At 51.1% G+C, this 14,167-nt stretch overlaps 1 protein-coding gene across 1 annotated transcript in view; it reads right to left on the bottom strand.

Annotated features, from left to right (window-relative positions):
- Positions 1-6,892: 6,892 nt before the first annotated feature.
- The window catches only part of SLC24A4 (solute carrier family 24 (sodium/potassium/calcium exchanger), member 4), a 143,564-nt gene continuing 136,289 nt past the window's right edge, over positions 6,893-14,167 (bottom strand). Inside the window, exons 14-18 of the mRNA XM_012656735.1 lie at positions 13,016-13,182; positions 11,833-11,947; positions 8,714-8,826; positions 8,216-8,281; positions 6,893-7,045 (exon numbers count right to left, since the gene is read on the bottom strand). Of these exons, the coding sequence (XP_012512189.1) occupies positions 6,893-7,045; positions 8,216-8,281; positions 8,714-8,826; positions 11,833-11,947; positions 13,016-13,182 (614 nt within the window). The remainder of the gene's footprint in view (positions 7,046-8,215; positions 8,282-8,713; positions 8,827-11,832; positions 11,948-13,015; positions 13,183-14,167) is intronic.

Here is a 14,167-nt window from a genome sequence, read left to right as displayed (position 1 = left end):
TGGATTATCAAAATTTGGTATATGTTCACAATGGAATATTAATCATAAGAAATGACAGTGATCTAGTACCTCTTACACTTTCCTGGATTAAACTCAAGCTGGGCCATTTTGATGTGTGACTGTACAGGTCCCACACACACGAAGCTGGTGAGGTAAGGCTGGGTCCTTCTGGACTCACCCATGCTAGCCAAGTTATTAGAGTTCTGCTGTTTTATTCATTATCAACCGTTATAATTAAAAAGCTCTAACCCCTCATCCCTTTTTGAAGTTTATTTTTTTCTCAATATGCAAATAGAAATGGTTTCAAATGGCTGTTATTCCTGTGTATATAATTCTTTCAAAAAATACAAATATGCATGTGTCTATTAAAACGTGAATGGAAGCTCTATATAGGGAAAGACAACTTGTGCTCGTTTATTTTATTGACAGTGCACAGATTCTGACATAGTGCATTACAATACTGACTGCTAGATTTCTTATAAAGGTTTAGTTTATATTTACTCTAGAGTTTTTCTGCACAATAAAAATAAACTCATGCCAGTGTTTAGTAACCAATAATATCAATGCATTCAGATTTAATGACAGTTTTATTAAACTAAGAATCTCATGTCACAGAGCATTCACAGTGCAGGAGGTCACAGTTCTTGAAAAAATAAATAGCGGGATAAATATATTATTTACAACTTTTCAATCAATGTTCCTGCTCTGCCCGGTCTAGAGAATGAACAAAGATGGTGGTGTTCAGCCCAGCATGCCAGAAATGTCTCGTGGGGGACTCAAGCCATGTGTCAACAGCCCCAGAAGTTCTTGGTTTTGGTTGTTTACAGGGAGGTTTTCAGGACACAAGCGTGCTCTATCTATCCGCTACTTGGTAGGTCATGGTGGGGCCCCCCAGGAAGATCCAAACGCCCCGTGGAAACCATGCCCAGCCTGCCTCGCGGGTCTGGCCTCTCCTGGCTCGGCCCTCTCCTTGGCAGCTCCTGCGCGTGGGCCTGGCCCCATCTGGCTGACAGCTCTCTGTGTTCGGATACCAGCAACCACTCCCAGTGGCGGGAGACAGAGGCAGAGGGTCTCCTGCTGGGGAGCGTGTGCTCTGGAGACCCAGCCTCACAGACCAGCAGCCCCCCGCTGGGGCTCCTCAAGAGCTGGCCGCAGCAGCTCAGCCGCAGCTCTATCCACCGGGTCCTCAATGCCCCTGGTCCAAGCCTCGTGGAGGAGGCAGACAGTGTGGTCATGAGGTCTATAGCTCAGAGGGCCAGGGATGAAAAATGAGGGCAGAGATGCCCAGTGGCCAGAAAAAACCCTACTAGGACATTTTATTTGGAAGAACAGAGCTGCCTTGCTCACACCCCATTTTCAGGAGGAGTGCCTTCCGCTGAACAGGGACTGCATGTTCCTCTGGGACGGGCCTGGGAATTTCTGTGTCGGGAATTCTGGAGTGGCAGCATGGTGGGCTCTGTCTTCTGGGCCCCTCCCTTTATGCACAAGGGCTGATCATACCAAACTATCCATCTAGAAACCAAAAGCTGCATGTTTCATCTCTTGATAGCTTAAAAGTTTTGTTTTACAGTGACAGGCTGAGGAGGGTACCTACTCTCCCCAGGATTAAGAGTTTTACTGGCCTGGTCCATGGACAAGTCCCAACCAACATATTGCATAAGAAGCAACAGTTTGAATTCAGGTAACAGTGGGAATAGCTGTGGATTACGCTGGTTTTTGTCATCGGGCTTTTAACGAAGGAGCAGTTGATCCCTAGACCTGTAAATCTAACAGATGGAAAAGCCACGGGGCCAAGGGCTTGACTTTCACATAGGCACAGTGTGTGTTTTCAACCCTCAGAGACACCTCCCATGGCCCCCAAGTACTGTCCAGGTGTCCTGGCAGCAGACATTTCCCTAGACGAGGAGAGAGCATGTTTTTAGCCCTGGTTAAGAAGTGGGAGGAAGACACACAACTTCGACAACTGGACACTGACACCGTGAGACTGGATGAAGGGCCTTGGAAACACGCAGGGAAAAGACGACACGTGCCCCGGGCACCGTGTGTACAGGGTGTTTGAGAATTTAGCAGAGACGAAGCTCTGTCTGGGAGCTTCATCGAAAAGTTAGAATTTTTAAAACCCCTATAAAATAACCAAAGCTCTGGATACCACCCAGCTGGCTTCCCTGAAAAGACAGCTCTACCCTGGTGGCAGAACAGGAGGAAAAGCGCCCCTTTTCCCAAATTGAAATGTGAGCACCCATTTCCTCGAGTGGGATGCACAGTCACCTGACAGGCTGGACATCCTTCCGTTAGCTACCTGGCCCGGAGTTCAGCACAGAACTAGTGTTCCAATTCAGTTTTATTAACAAGCAAATACAATAACCTAAATCAAACGCCTTTTTAAAACCCATACCCTGAGGAGTGTGCCCTTTGGGGAAGCGTTCTCTGCAGCAAGGTGAAGGGCCCCCCACAAGCTGGGTTGGCAGACGCCAGGCTCAACGTGAGCAACCAACCTCGTGTTCTTTGCCTCGTTGGCCAGGCCCAGGGAAAGACCCCTTCGCCCTTGTTCCCATATAACTGACACAGTGGGGAAGATTTACCCAAAGGATGGAGGGGCGCCCTCTGCCTGCTTTGAGAAGGCCCAGGGGAGGCTTCATGCTGTGGGGTTCACGTGATGAGCTGCAGAGCCCAGAAAAGCCAGAGTGACTGTTCATACCTGGTGAGGGCACCTGGCACCCTTGGGTAAATCCACACAAAGAAAGAGCAAGGGCAGAGCTTTAGGTCCAGGGCCGGGTGGGGAGGTGACGGACTTTCTGCCATCCGAGAGCTGCCCAGAGAGCACGTTCAGAAATTTCTAGACGTTTCTATGGGCACGATGTGGCAACAAGGCTGCCCTCAGGTGCCCTGGGTACATCTGCTAACCACCCCCAGGGCAGAAGCTCCCATGGAAATCATGTTTAGAGAGCATGAGAGAGGCCGTGAGCATTTAAAGAGTGGCCCGTGGGTACAATCTCCCGACACGTTCACCCTACCTGGCAAGTTGCTCATTCAAGTAACAAGCATTTGCGGAGAGCCCACCACATGGGCAGCACAGCCATCCATTCCGCCGGGGGGAGCACGGCCCCCAAGGGAAGGGAAGGGAAGGTGGGGATGCGGGACGGGATACCAGCTCCTCCCCTGAGGGCCCATTCAGCCAAGGCAGAAAGGTTTCTGCTTCTGGGGAAAATTCCAAAATGTGGCAACAGACACCTGACCCCCGGTCCCAGTGTCTTGAGCTCCCCTAGCCCATTTCTCACCTAGGGAAGGAAGGAGGGGCACGGACAGCAGCGTCAGCCACTGGCGCTGGGATTCACTCTTGCTTTCCCCAGGGGAATGAACGGAGCGTCTCCTGGTCCCTCTTGCCTCTGTCCACCCCCATCTTACAGGGAGGGAGGGGCCCAGGATGCAGGAAGGAGAAAGGCCAGGTGGAAAGGACACCACCTACCCCATTCCTGAATTCCTGATCTTTTGGGGAGTCCTGTGTTCTCTGAGTGGTGGGCTGCCACTCTTGGGCTTGTGAATCCCCATTAATAGGGAAGAGCAGGTGGAAGAAACCCAGACCCTGGGCAGTGGGCTTTGGTCGGGGTCTGCAGGACTGCCTGCCCTCGGTGATCCGTACACCCCACCTGGTTTAACCTGGCTCGGGACAGGCTGGTGCCTTCCCTGCTGCTTGGGTCTGTAAAGGCAGGGGACTGACAGGGCAAAAGCAAGAACTAGTCCTGACAGGTGAGGGGTGATAAGCAGGTGAAGACTCACCAGGGCAGCCAGGTGTGTGCACAAGGTGGACACACAGGTGACAGGGGACAGGCCCACGAGCCAGCAGACCACACTGTGGGTTACAGGAAGGACAGGGGCAGCGGGCGATGACTCTGACCTGCCCATGGTGCCCTTAACCACCTGTCTCTCATTGCAGGTGACCCAGAACCTTCCTGCAGGGCCAGGTTCCCAAGACACTGACACCTTCCACCCTAACCACGATCAGGCTGGTAAGGGCAAACTCCAAACCAGAAATCGACAGGAACCACCTGGTCCTGCTTCTAGAGACATTTTCTATCTGAGAGCAATATGGTTTGTTTTTCTTTTATGCTTCCAATGAGTAGAGCTAAATTTATCTTTTTTAATTGCCTATTTCTGTAGCAGAGTAATTATCCTATGCTAATTAGCTTTGGGAATAAAATAAAGGAAGTAATCCTGCGTAGTGATGAAAGCATAATTTAAAAGTGAAGGCCTAGCTAATCAAGCAGTTCTTTAAATTTGTGATGGAAAAATATTTAGTTAAAAAAGAGAATTTTTCACCTACAGTGTACATGTCGTTTCCTAGATATAATAAATGCATAGATCCTTTAAGGAAGTTACATTGGCACATGAAAGTCAAAAGAAAATTAGCCGAGAGGAGTGCATTACATATTAAAAACATTTTTTTAGTCTTTAACTGCATCTGCAGCATACATTATAATCTCAGACAGATTTCGCTGAGGAAGAGGAGGGCAATTAGGATACGTTCTCTGAAAGCTACACAAGGATTCAGACACTTGAAAACTAGCAGGGACACCACCAGGGGCCATGTGTCCGGTGCCTTGTCGTAGCCAAAAATAGTTTTTGGTCTTTTTTAAGAAAAAATAGAGACATTAGGCTATGACCTGGGGAACCTAGGGGTCAATTAAATATTGATGAGGTTTTGACTCAAACATAAGAGCCAACCACAAGGTCAAAGTCATACCCACGTCCACTCACCCAGGATGGCCGACCACGGACTGGCTGCCCTGGGAGGGTGCCGGGCTGGCATCTGGGGCCCGTTCTGCTACTAACTACTGGCCACTGCATTAGAGTCCCTTGACCTCTCCAAGACTGTGTTCTCTGTTAAATGGGGAGAGAACAATCTCTCCTTAACACAGCAGGGTAATGTGGAGAACCAAGACAGAGACAGAAGCACTTGGAACCTGCATGAGCCGTAAAATGGGAGGAACCAGGTGAACTAGGCTATTAGGACAGAGTGGTCCCGGGGCCCTGAACCCCTGTAGCTCAAGTTTCTACTGATGAACCTACAGGGTCCCTGGCCCGCCCTCTAGCTAATTGCTTAGGAAAATCACCCTTGTTCTCAACTTGAAAACCACTGAGCCTATTTTTGGGTAGAGAAACAAAAAGAGAAGCCCTAATGTGGTATAGCTACTAATACTGATGTCAATTCTGGATAGAAGCCTGGTGATGGAGGGCGAGGTCCCATTGTAGGCGCATGCTAAAGGTGACACAAGGGACACAAGCCTGAATACTTCCTCCTTCTGGAATTCAGGAGGCCTTAAAGAGCACAGTCACAAATTCCAACGTGGGTCACGACCTTTGTGTCTCAGGAAGGGATCAGCTGTTGGATTTAAACTCATCACCAAGTTTAGAGTGATTTCTGGCGAATCGCAAAAAATCTGCTTTCCGCTCACATGATCTGGGATAGTTCCCATACATTCTTCTGTGCAAAACATCCCAATATTCAAAGTGCATCAGCTCTGATAGACTTTTGCAATAGAGACATTACAAAAATAAAAAACCTCTCTATAAAATTAATTGTGCTTTCTTTTTAGAAACCATGGTGTGTGTTCATAAATCTTTTTAATATATATTTGAGAGCTATGAAGCAGTTGAAAATGGTTTCATATTTTTCTGTTTTTGAACTTCCCATTCTTGGCCTTTCATGTGTAGCAAACTACACGGTTCAAGAAACTCAGCTCTAAAAATTCTAAATTACGGTTTCCATACTTGCCTTCCGCTACCCAGAGAGCAATTTGTCGTTTTTCAGGAAATCTCTCTTCTTGTCATTAACCGGCATTTCTGGCACACTCGGTCCAGTTCAGCAGGCTATGAAATTTGTTGGGCATATAAACAACTGGGGCTTTCAAGAGGGTGGTTTTGAAACTAGAGCATTAACAAAGACATGACAAACCCAAAGGGACAGTGCGTCGTGTCACAGAAGGTCTGGAATGTACCGCTGTAAACCGCACCTCCCCGTCTGTGAGTTAGCACCCGTTTCGATGTTCAGTCTTTCGTCTTCCTCTCTATTCCAAACCAAGTGTCTTGGCGCCAATGCAAGACGATACACGTAGGATTCGTTTTTCTACAGTCGTTACTTTTGTGGTCTGCATCACGATCCTTTTGTATGGAATGGCATTTTTCAAGTATGATGATCTATATGATGTTTTATTTTTAATATTTCATTGCTCATTCTCTGAATGCATCAATACAAGTGATAAGAACATTCACTTGTTTTCTCTCTTCTGCTGTGAATTCTTCCAGTTTTTCCAGGAAAAGGGGTGGAAATGTCTGCCGTCATGGTCCCAAACCCCCAACAGGTTGAGGCCTTGCCCCCTCCAAACCGCAGGTGCTTCCAGCAGAAGTCGGAGGCTCCTAGTAGCGCACGCTGTCTGAGGAGTCACCTCTGGCCCAAAGGTGACACTTGAGAACAACATTCCTATTTTGCACTTGCCCTAGGAGACCTCACGCTCACTGACTGCCTCGTTTCTGAGGCTGCCTGTGTGACAGAAAGACAAGCTGCACATGGAAGTCCTTTTGACTAAAGCGTGCAGGAGAGAGATGAGACACTCGACACATCCCTGTGGCTGGCCACTCAGGGGTCTTCGAAGCTGCTCAAATAATGGCCCCTGGATCCTGCCTTGTGGGGGCAGAACTCCGAGGAGGAGGAGGAGGACGCCCAGGAGCCTGGCCTGTGACCAGACAAAGACCACGATGGCTCTTCCTTCCAGTGTGTGAAAGAACAGACAGTGGCTGCCGATGCAGGAGAGACCTGTGGTGGGGGAGGGAGGGGACAGGAGGACGCAGGCATCACAGGGTGTCCAGAACAGCTCCTGGGGGAAGCGGCTCAGCTTTAATCGTCTTCTCGGCACATCGGCAAGTTGACGAAGGTGAAGACGTTAAACTCTATCATTATGGAGAAGCACAAGAAGATGGCGTAGAGAACCAGCACGTAGACACCCAGCTTCCGGTCCAGCTGCCACTTGTTCAGGTGGATGCCAAGGACCTGGAAGGAGACAGCATGGCAGCTGGGCTTGGGGGCAAAGAAGCGCAAAAGGCATTTCTACTGGAAAACAACACCCACATTAGGGACCCCAGAACTTTCTGCAGAATGTGGACAGGAGCAGAGGGGCACTGCCAGGCTGACCCTCAGTTTGACCAGAATGAGCCCTGGAGGGTTTAGACTTGTCTGATGAAAAGTGCGAGTCTCTGGCTCAGCCCCACTGACTTGGGGACACACAGCAGCCACCCTCCCTGGGCAGGCATGCCACCTCCTCCTGGCCTGGTTGCAGGCACCATGGTCCTCCCTGCCGAGGCCTTCCTTAGGGACAAATGGGGTCTTTTTCTGGATGATTCTTGTACTTTAGGACTTGGCATTACGGTCTTTTTCTCTCAGGACTCCTCAGCAAATTTTCCAAGGCCCCTTTAGACCCGTGACTTGGCAGACTCCCGCTTGGGCCATCTTTGTGTGCGTGTGTGTGTGTGTGTGTGTGTGTGTGTGTGTGTTTGGGGCAGGGGGTGGAGCATACCCTGGTCCTGCACTTTTCCCGACTCTCCTACACGTCCCTACACTGCCCACCTTCTGAGGATCGCAGGCACCTCATCAGGGCACAGGGGAGAAGAGTCAGGTGTTAAGGACAGACCAACCTGGGTTCAAATCCTAACTCTGCGACCTTGGGCCCGTTAACCCCTGAGCCCTGATTTCTTGTGCATAATGGGAACAACAAAAGTACCTCCCCTCATCAGGTGGTGGTCAGGATCGAATAAAGTGATGCAGGATGAAGTGCTCAGCACAGACCTGGGCACGTGAGTAGGGAGGCCTCAGTCATTGTGACATGTCCTGAGAGCTGTCCCACCTCCACCTGCCAGTTCCCATGGGTGGGGAGATTTCTCCGCCTGGCACTAGAGAGGGGACTAGACCAGGCAGCAAGAAGAAAGCGAATGCACTTCACTTCCTCTGGCAGCTTCTCGTCTGCTCAGGGAGAAGCGCAGTGGGGGTGCCGGCCTCCCGGCAAAAACTGGGCTGGGGGCCTCTGCGAATGTACGTATTTCCTGGGCTTTATTCCTCACTGATGGGGGAGGTGACGGGGGTGTGCAGAGCCGTGTAAGTGATGCGGCAGAATCACATGTAACAAAGTGTGAATGAAGCTTCTGTTCTGGAATTGCGAAAACTCACGGTGAGCGCGACGGAGCCCAGCAACAGCACCACGGAGTAGACCAGCCCCCGGCTGTTGATCTTCACCTGGAAAATCAAACACGAGGCCCTGACTCCGTCTCCTCTGAGCCAGTCCCTCCCGAGGGCCCAGGTGCTCCGGTTTATTCACTCCCTCATGAGAACGCGCAGGTGTGCGTGGACGCACGCTCTGCGGGGGACGCGTGTTCAAGCCGCTACTCTGCTGGTCTGAGGAGATGCCTGGGATGGGGACAGCGCCCGGTGGGTGGAGAAGAGGAGCGGGAGCGCTGAGGAGCACCCAGCAAACACGGACCCTAAGTCCTAAGCCCCAGTGCTAGGGACACCCCTAGTCTGTCCTGGAAGCCTTCACGGATCTTGGGTGCCAGGGTGACGAGGAGAAGGGGCAGCACATCCCCCGAGCCCCCAGCTGACACTGGGCCGACACCACTGTCCTTCTCAGTAAAATGCACCCACCTCACTTATGAGGTGAGAGGAACTTACCGTGGACCCGTAATTAATAACCATGGTCTGCAGGCCCCATGGTATTCCGAGTCCTACCAGGATGTCAAACACGTTGCTTCCGATGGTGTTGGAGACCGCCATGTCCCCAAGGCCTGGAGGAACAACCAATACATTTCTTTCATTAAGAGCAGGTTGCCAGAAACCTGTGTTCTCGTAACTGTTCCATCAGTGCTATTCCTTAGAAAGAAACTCCTTCTTCATGCACCCTACAACTCCAAAACCTTTTCGTGAGGTCTAAGATCCACTTGCTTCATGAAGTCTAAAGGCGACTGTATGGGTTGAACTGTGACCCTCCAAATTCATATGGTGAAGTCCTAAGCCCCAGTACTTCAGAACATGACCTTATTTGGAGACAGGGTCTTTACAGAAGTAACCGCTTAAGTCATCGTGGTGGGCCCTAATCCAATATGACTGGTGTCCTTACACAAAGGGGGATTGGCCACAGACCACACACGAGGGGAATGCCAGGCACAAGTGAAGATGGAGAATGTGGAGGGTGCCCCTGGACGGACCCTTGCAGCCTCAGAAGGGACCAGCCTGTCCACACCTGGATCTGATTTCCAGCCTCCAGGACTGTGGGACAACAAATTTCCATTGTTTATGTCCCCCAGTTTGTGGTAGCGATGCCAGTTCGCCAGCTGACGTCCTCAGAGGACCCACCACGAGCTTTGTCTCATTTAACACTTAGGGTCACTCTGGAGGTGAGGGGTGGTGCATTATCCTCACGTGGCAGGTGACAAAACTCAGGCCTGGGACATGCCCAAGGGCACAGTTTGTGAGTGGCCCGGTCTCTGGACGCCTAGTCCAGCATCCTTTATCCCAAGCCACAATGCATATTTGTGGTCCAGGAAATGGCACCCACGACCTTGGCTGGGATCTCAGGGTGTCAGATGTCCTGTCCTGTCCTGGTGGCTTACCGAAGGATGAATGCTCTTTCCCCAACCAGCCCAGATGCATCTCAGGGGCCTGGGGACCAGGTCATCGTCCTCCCACTTCCTGCCCAACTGGTATCGTGCCACAATCTGCGGAACTTAACTTGAGGGCATATAAGTAAGAAAGCAAACTTTCATAAATAAGTCTCAAGCTGGCTGAAATCTGTTCTAACCTGACCACTTAGCCATACTTCAACATATCCCAGCCCGCACACACACAAATGTTTCTGGAACAAGTGAGCCTGAAACACAAATGCCCATAGCCACACACTGCTTTGGTGGCCGAGCAGCTCGGCAGCATCTCAGACCGGCATCCGGACAGGTGGCCCAGCCCGTCTCTGTCTCTGCCTCGTGCAGTGGAGTCTGAACAGCGGTTCCCGTACCCTTTGTCAGCGAGAAGCTGTCTATCCTTTAACCATGTCTGTTGGAGTTTCTGTCAATCACATCATGTCACCCTTAGGACAACTATGCACCCCACGCCTGTCCTCACCCTTCCTCGGTTTCTGTATTCTACATTCCGCCATAGCCACTCCGAGGTGACGTTCTGCCTCAGAACCCCACCTGCCCCTTGTTCCCAAAAGAGACCCCTTGTTGACCTCACTGGGACCCCCTAACCCTACAAGCCCTTAAGCTCTAGCATCCTCCACCACTGTCCCCAGCCTGAACCCCAGGTCCAGTTGTTTAAGCTGCACTTTCTCTTGCCCGCTAGGGACGGACGTGTCATCTGTGCCTGACTGGAGCTGGCGTGACTGACTCCCACCAAGTTCATGCTACTGAACATCAGCCAGGCCCTTGGCGTTCGTCAGCTTTCCTTTTACTCACTGTACTGGGCTGAGTGGGGACGCCCCCACCAAATTCACGTCCGTCCAGAACCCGTGAACGTAACTTTACTTGGAAATAGCATTTTCACAGATACAGTCAAGGTAAAGCCATACTGAACTAGGGTGGGCTCTAATCCAATGGCTGGCGTCCTTGTGAGAAAAGGTTTGGACACACACACACACATGCACACGCACGAAGAATGCCCTGTGGAGACAGAGGCAGAGATTGGCGTGATGTAGCTATGAGCCAAGGAACACCAAGAATTACGGGCGACCACCAGAGGCTGGAAAGAGGCGAGGAAGGATTCTTCCCTGGAGCCTCTGGAAGGAGCTGACACCTGGATTCAGACATGTGCTTCCAGAGCTGGGAGACAACACATTTCTGCCGTTTCCATTGCCCGGGTGTGGTAGGCCACCAGCTGTCATGGCTGCCCTGGGGAACTGATACACTCACCTCCAAGGTCACCCAATTACATTCTACTCCCCTCAGCTGCTGTCCCCAACTGTCCCCATTCTCTGTAAGGCCCCTGCCTACCTCCAAACACACTCCCTTCCTTCCGTTCATCTCACATTTTCTCAGGCCCAACTGACTAACCAATCAACCCTTTCTCTTATCTTGGAGGAATAAAATATCCCTCTTTCCAAAGTCAACCTTTCTCTTAGGGACACTCTTCCCTTCTCCCGTCTCCTGTGAGACCCCACTCCATTATTCAGTCATCCCCTCCCCTACACTTTCAAACTCTGATGTGGCAGGAAGATGCGTGAGGTCCGTGGCGGGGCACCACCTTGCCGGCAGAACAGGAGCCGTGAGTATAGCCCAGACTCTCCAGCTCGTTTGCTTGGCCGTCAGAGCACACACAGTGTGGCCTCATCTTGCTCAGCTCACGACATTTGGTAAGCCCAAAATAAAAACCACCAAGCAAACCTTGTTAACATTACACATGTTCTAAAAGTTAGAAGAATTAGAAAAGAGTTGGTTTAACAGGACCCACTTTGTCCCCCTGGGACCAGAACATCTCTTGCTATTAGCTCATTTGCTGTGTGAAGTCTGGGCTTGGGCTCTGCTCAGTCTCACATTGACTGGGGACCTCAGAACACGTTTGTTTTTACACAACCACTCCAGCAAAAGCTTCTCCAGGTCTGGAGGAGTTCATCTTAGTGGTATTCTCTCCGCAGACACAACTGAGTAAGTGATGCTTTCTGGATGTCACAGTTTTCTCCATAGCAGGACTCGATAACTGCCAGTTATAAGAACCATAACTTGGCCAACTCTAACTTGGGCAGAGACAACAGGGGGACTGCACGGTGATGGCAATGGCTGTGGGGGCTGAGGCGTGATCCATACCTTGTCTCGCCACGATTAAGCTGGCCATGCAGTCCGGAACACTCGTCCCTGCCGCCAGGAAAGTAATGCCCATGATGACATCGGGGATCCCCAGTGTGTATCCGATAATAGTCACCTGCAGAACGGGGTGGAGGCATGAACCCACAACAAAACAGAGTATGTGGACTAAAGAAATATTCCTATTATTACAGACACCATAAGTGCAGGAAACTGGGTTATTTTGGAGTTACTGGGACTGCCTTTTTTTTTTTTTTAAAAAACAATGAACTCTGAGGCTAAGAAGTTGAAGGCAGGCAGGACAGAAGAAAAGAAGGTTTTGTGTGTGCGTGCACACGCCATCCAGGGTGCTTAGACCAGGGATGCTGTTCGAGCCCTGCTTTACCCTGGCCTCTGAGCCTGGGCCCTCGGAGCCCTCCTGAGGCTGAGGTTTCAGAAAGGGAAGCGAGCCAAGTCCAGGGCCCGGGGGCTGGTCCTGGCTTTGTCCCCGACTATCCACGTGACCTTGCAGAAGTCACTCTCCTCAACTGTACAAGTGTGCCGGGGAAATGGCCAATCCACTTCTAAGGCCCCTCTCTTAGACACTGCCATCCAAGCACCGTTCTTCCAAAGCCTTGCAGGTGAGAGGTGTTAAGGTGGTGGGGGCTAGGAGACGGGCAGATGGGACTTCCCTGCTCCCTGGCGCCCCATCAGGGCACGATGAAAATAAGCGCACGACACTCAGGCGGGACACCATGCTTTGGTAGAGATGAAGGCTAACATGGGCACTGTCCTCTTTATGGACTTTTATCGTCAGAGCCATTCTGTTCCCCCAAACTGAGACTATCTGAAGTTCAAAAACATAGGTAAGAGCACCCACCCCAGCAAAGTGCTTCCTGGGTCCCCAGGACTCTGGCTTAAGAACTGGGGGTGGAGTTTGTCAGTCAAGGTGGTAGGGGTGGGAGCGTCCTCCCTCGTGCCTGAAGGCAAGCTCTGCGCTGTGTTGCTGTGTTGCAGCGTCCCCGGTACAGAGCACAGCACCGAGCACCTCACTAAACCCTTTCCACTGAGAAATAAGCCGTGGTCAGGGACCACGTGAGGTCAGGGACCTGCCCAAAGGTGGCACAGCAGCGCCTATGGCCGCCCTTGAACCCGGTGCTTGGCAGAGCTGGGCAGGGGCTGTCGGTGCAGCACCCCCGGCACTCACCAGCCACACCATGAAGTAGGAGAACACGGCGATCCACAGCGTGGCGGTGATGAAGGTGACCATGAAGAATTTCTCCCAGCGGGGCTTGCTGCAGTTGGGGATGGTGATGCACAGGAGAAAGATGAGTGGCCAGGTGAACACCCACTTGGCTTTGTCCCCTCTTGCCTCTGCGGGGGGATGGGGCAGAGCAAGAAGGAAGGGTCACACACCTGCCAGGTACCCGGCAGTTTATTTTTCCAGCTGAACAAGAGAATGCCATCCATGTGACTCCAAGCAACTGACCTCACAGAATCACAGACTTCCATCATGTCCCCCTGGGAGTGGCAGGACAATTCAGAAAGTGTTTGCTGATTGAATAATTTTAGTCAGTTCAACTCCTTCATCTGACATGATTAGGAAAGTTGACCCAGAGTGGGAACAGATTTACTCAGAAGAGCTGGGATGGGGATGTGGAATATAGACGAGTTTGGAATCAGATAGACCCGGGCTGGAAGTCAAGTGACCTTGAGCAATCCCCTCAAGTGTACTTGGTCCTCCGACAGTAACAGTTGTAGCAGCAGCAACAGCAGTGTAACGATCATCAGCAGATCCAGTATTTGCCAGGTGCAGCAGCAAGCACGGGGCTACGTGCTCTGTAGCTTATTAGTTTCTTCATCCGCTAAACGGGAAAATTGACTCTTTCTTGGTTGTGGCAGGAATGATGTGATAGAGTCTACAGAAAACCCCCAGCACACAGAACCTGGCGCACAGTAGGCGCTCTGGAAACCTCAGCTCCTCTGCCCCGAGGGCATTTAGTCAGCTGTGGCAGGAGTAAGGCCAATGTGGGCAACCTGGCTGGCATTCCAGATCTCACTGGCCCCTGCCAAGGGAATCCACAAACAATTTAACAGAGGAAAAGTGGCCTCAATAAGCCACTGGGTGCAAGTGCAGGGTCCTTAGCAAGCCACTGCGCATGGTGTGCACATGCGGGTTCAAAACCGGCCTGCTGGTCCACGGATGGTGGAGGAAAGAGCCCTGAAAATTTTCTACTCCATAAAACCAATGAGAACAATGGCAAAAATTATCAGAATCAACTTTGTTTCAGAATTCTGGAAATTAAGCTAAGGTTTGTAGAAATCCAGGGAATGTCTATTTAAGAAATCAGCTGGAGGC

The sequence above is a fragment of the Propithecus coquereli genome, unplaced genomic scaffold, assembly GCF_000956105.1.
Source record: "Propithecus coquereli isolate 6110/MARCELLA unplaced genomic scaffold, Pcoq_1.0 Scaffold516, whole genome shotgun sequence".
In the NCBI taxonomy this organism is placed as follows: Eukaryota; Metazoa; Chordata; class Mammalia; order Primates; family Indriidae; genus Propithecus; species Propithecus coquereli.
This window is presented reverse-complemented; position numbering and strand designations above follow the sequence as displayed.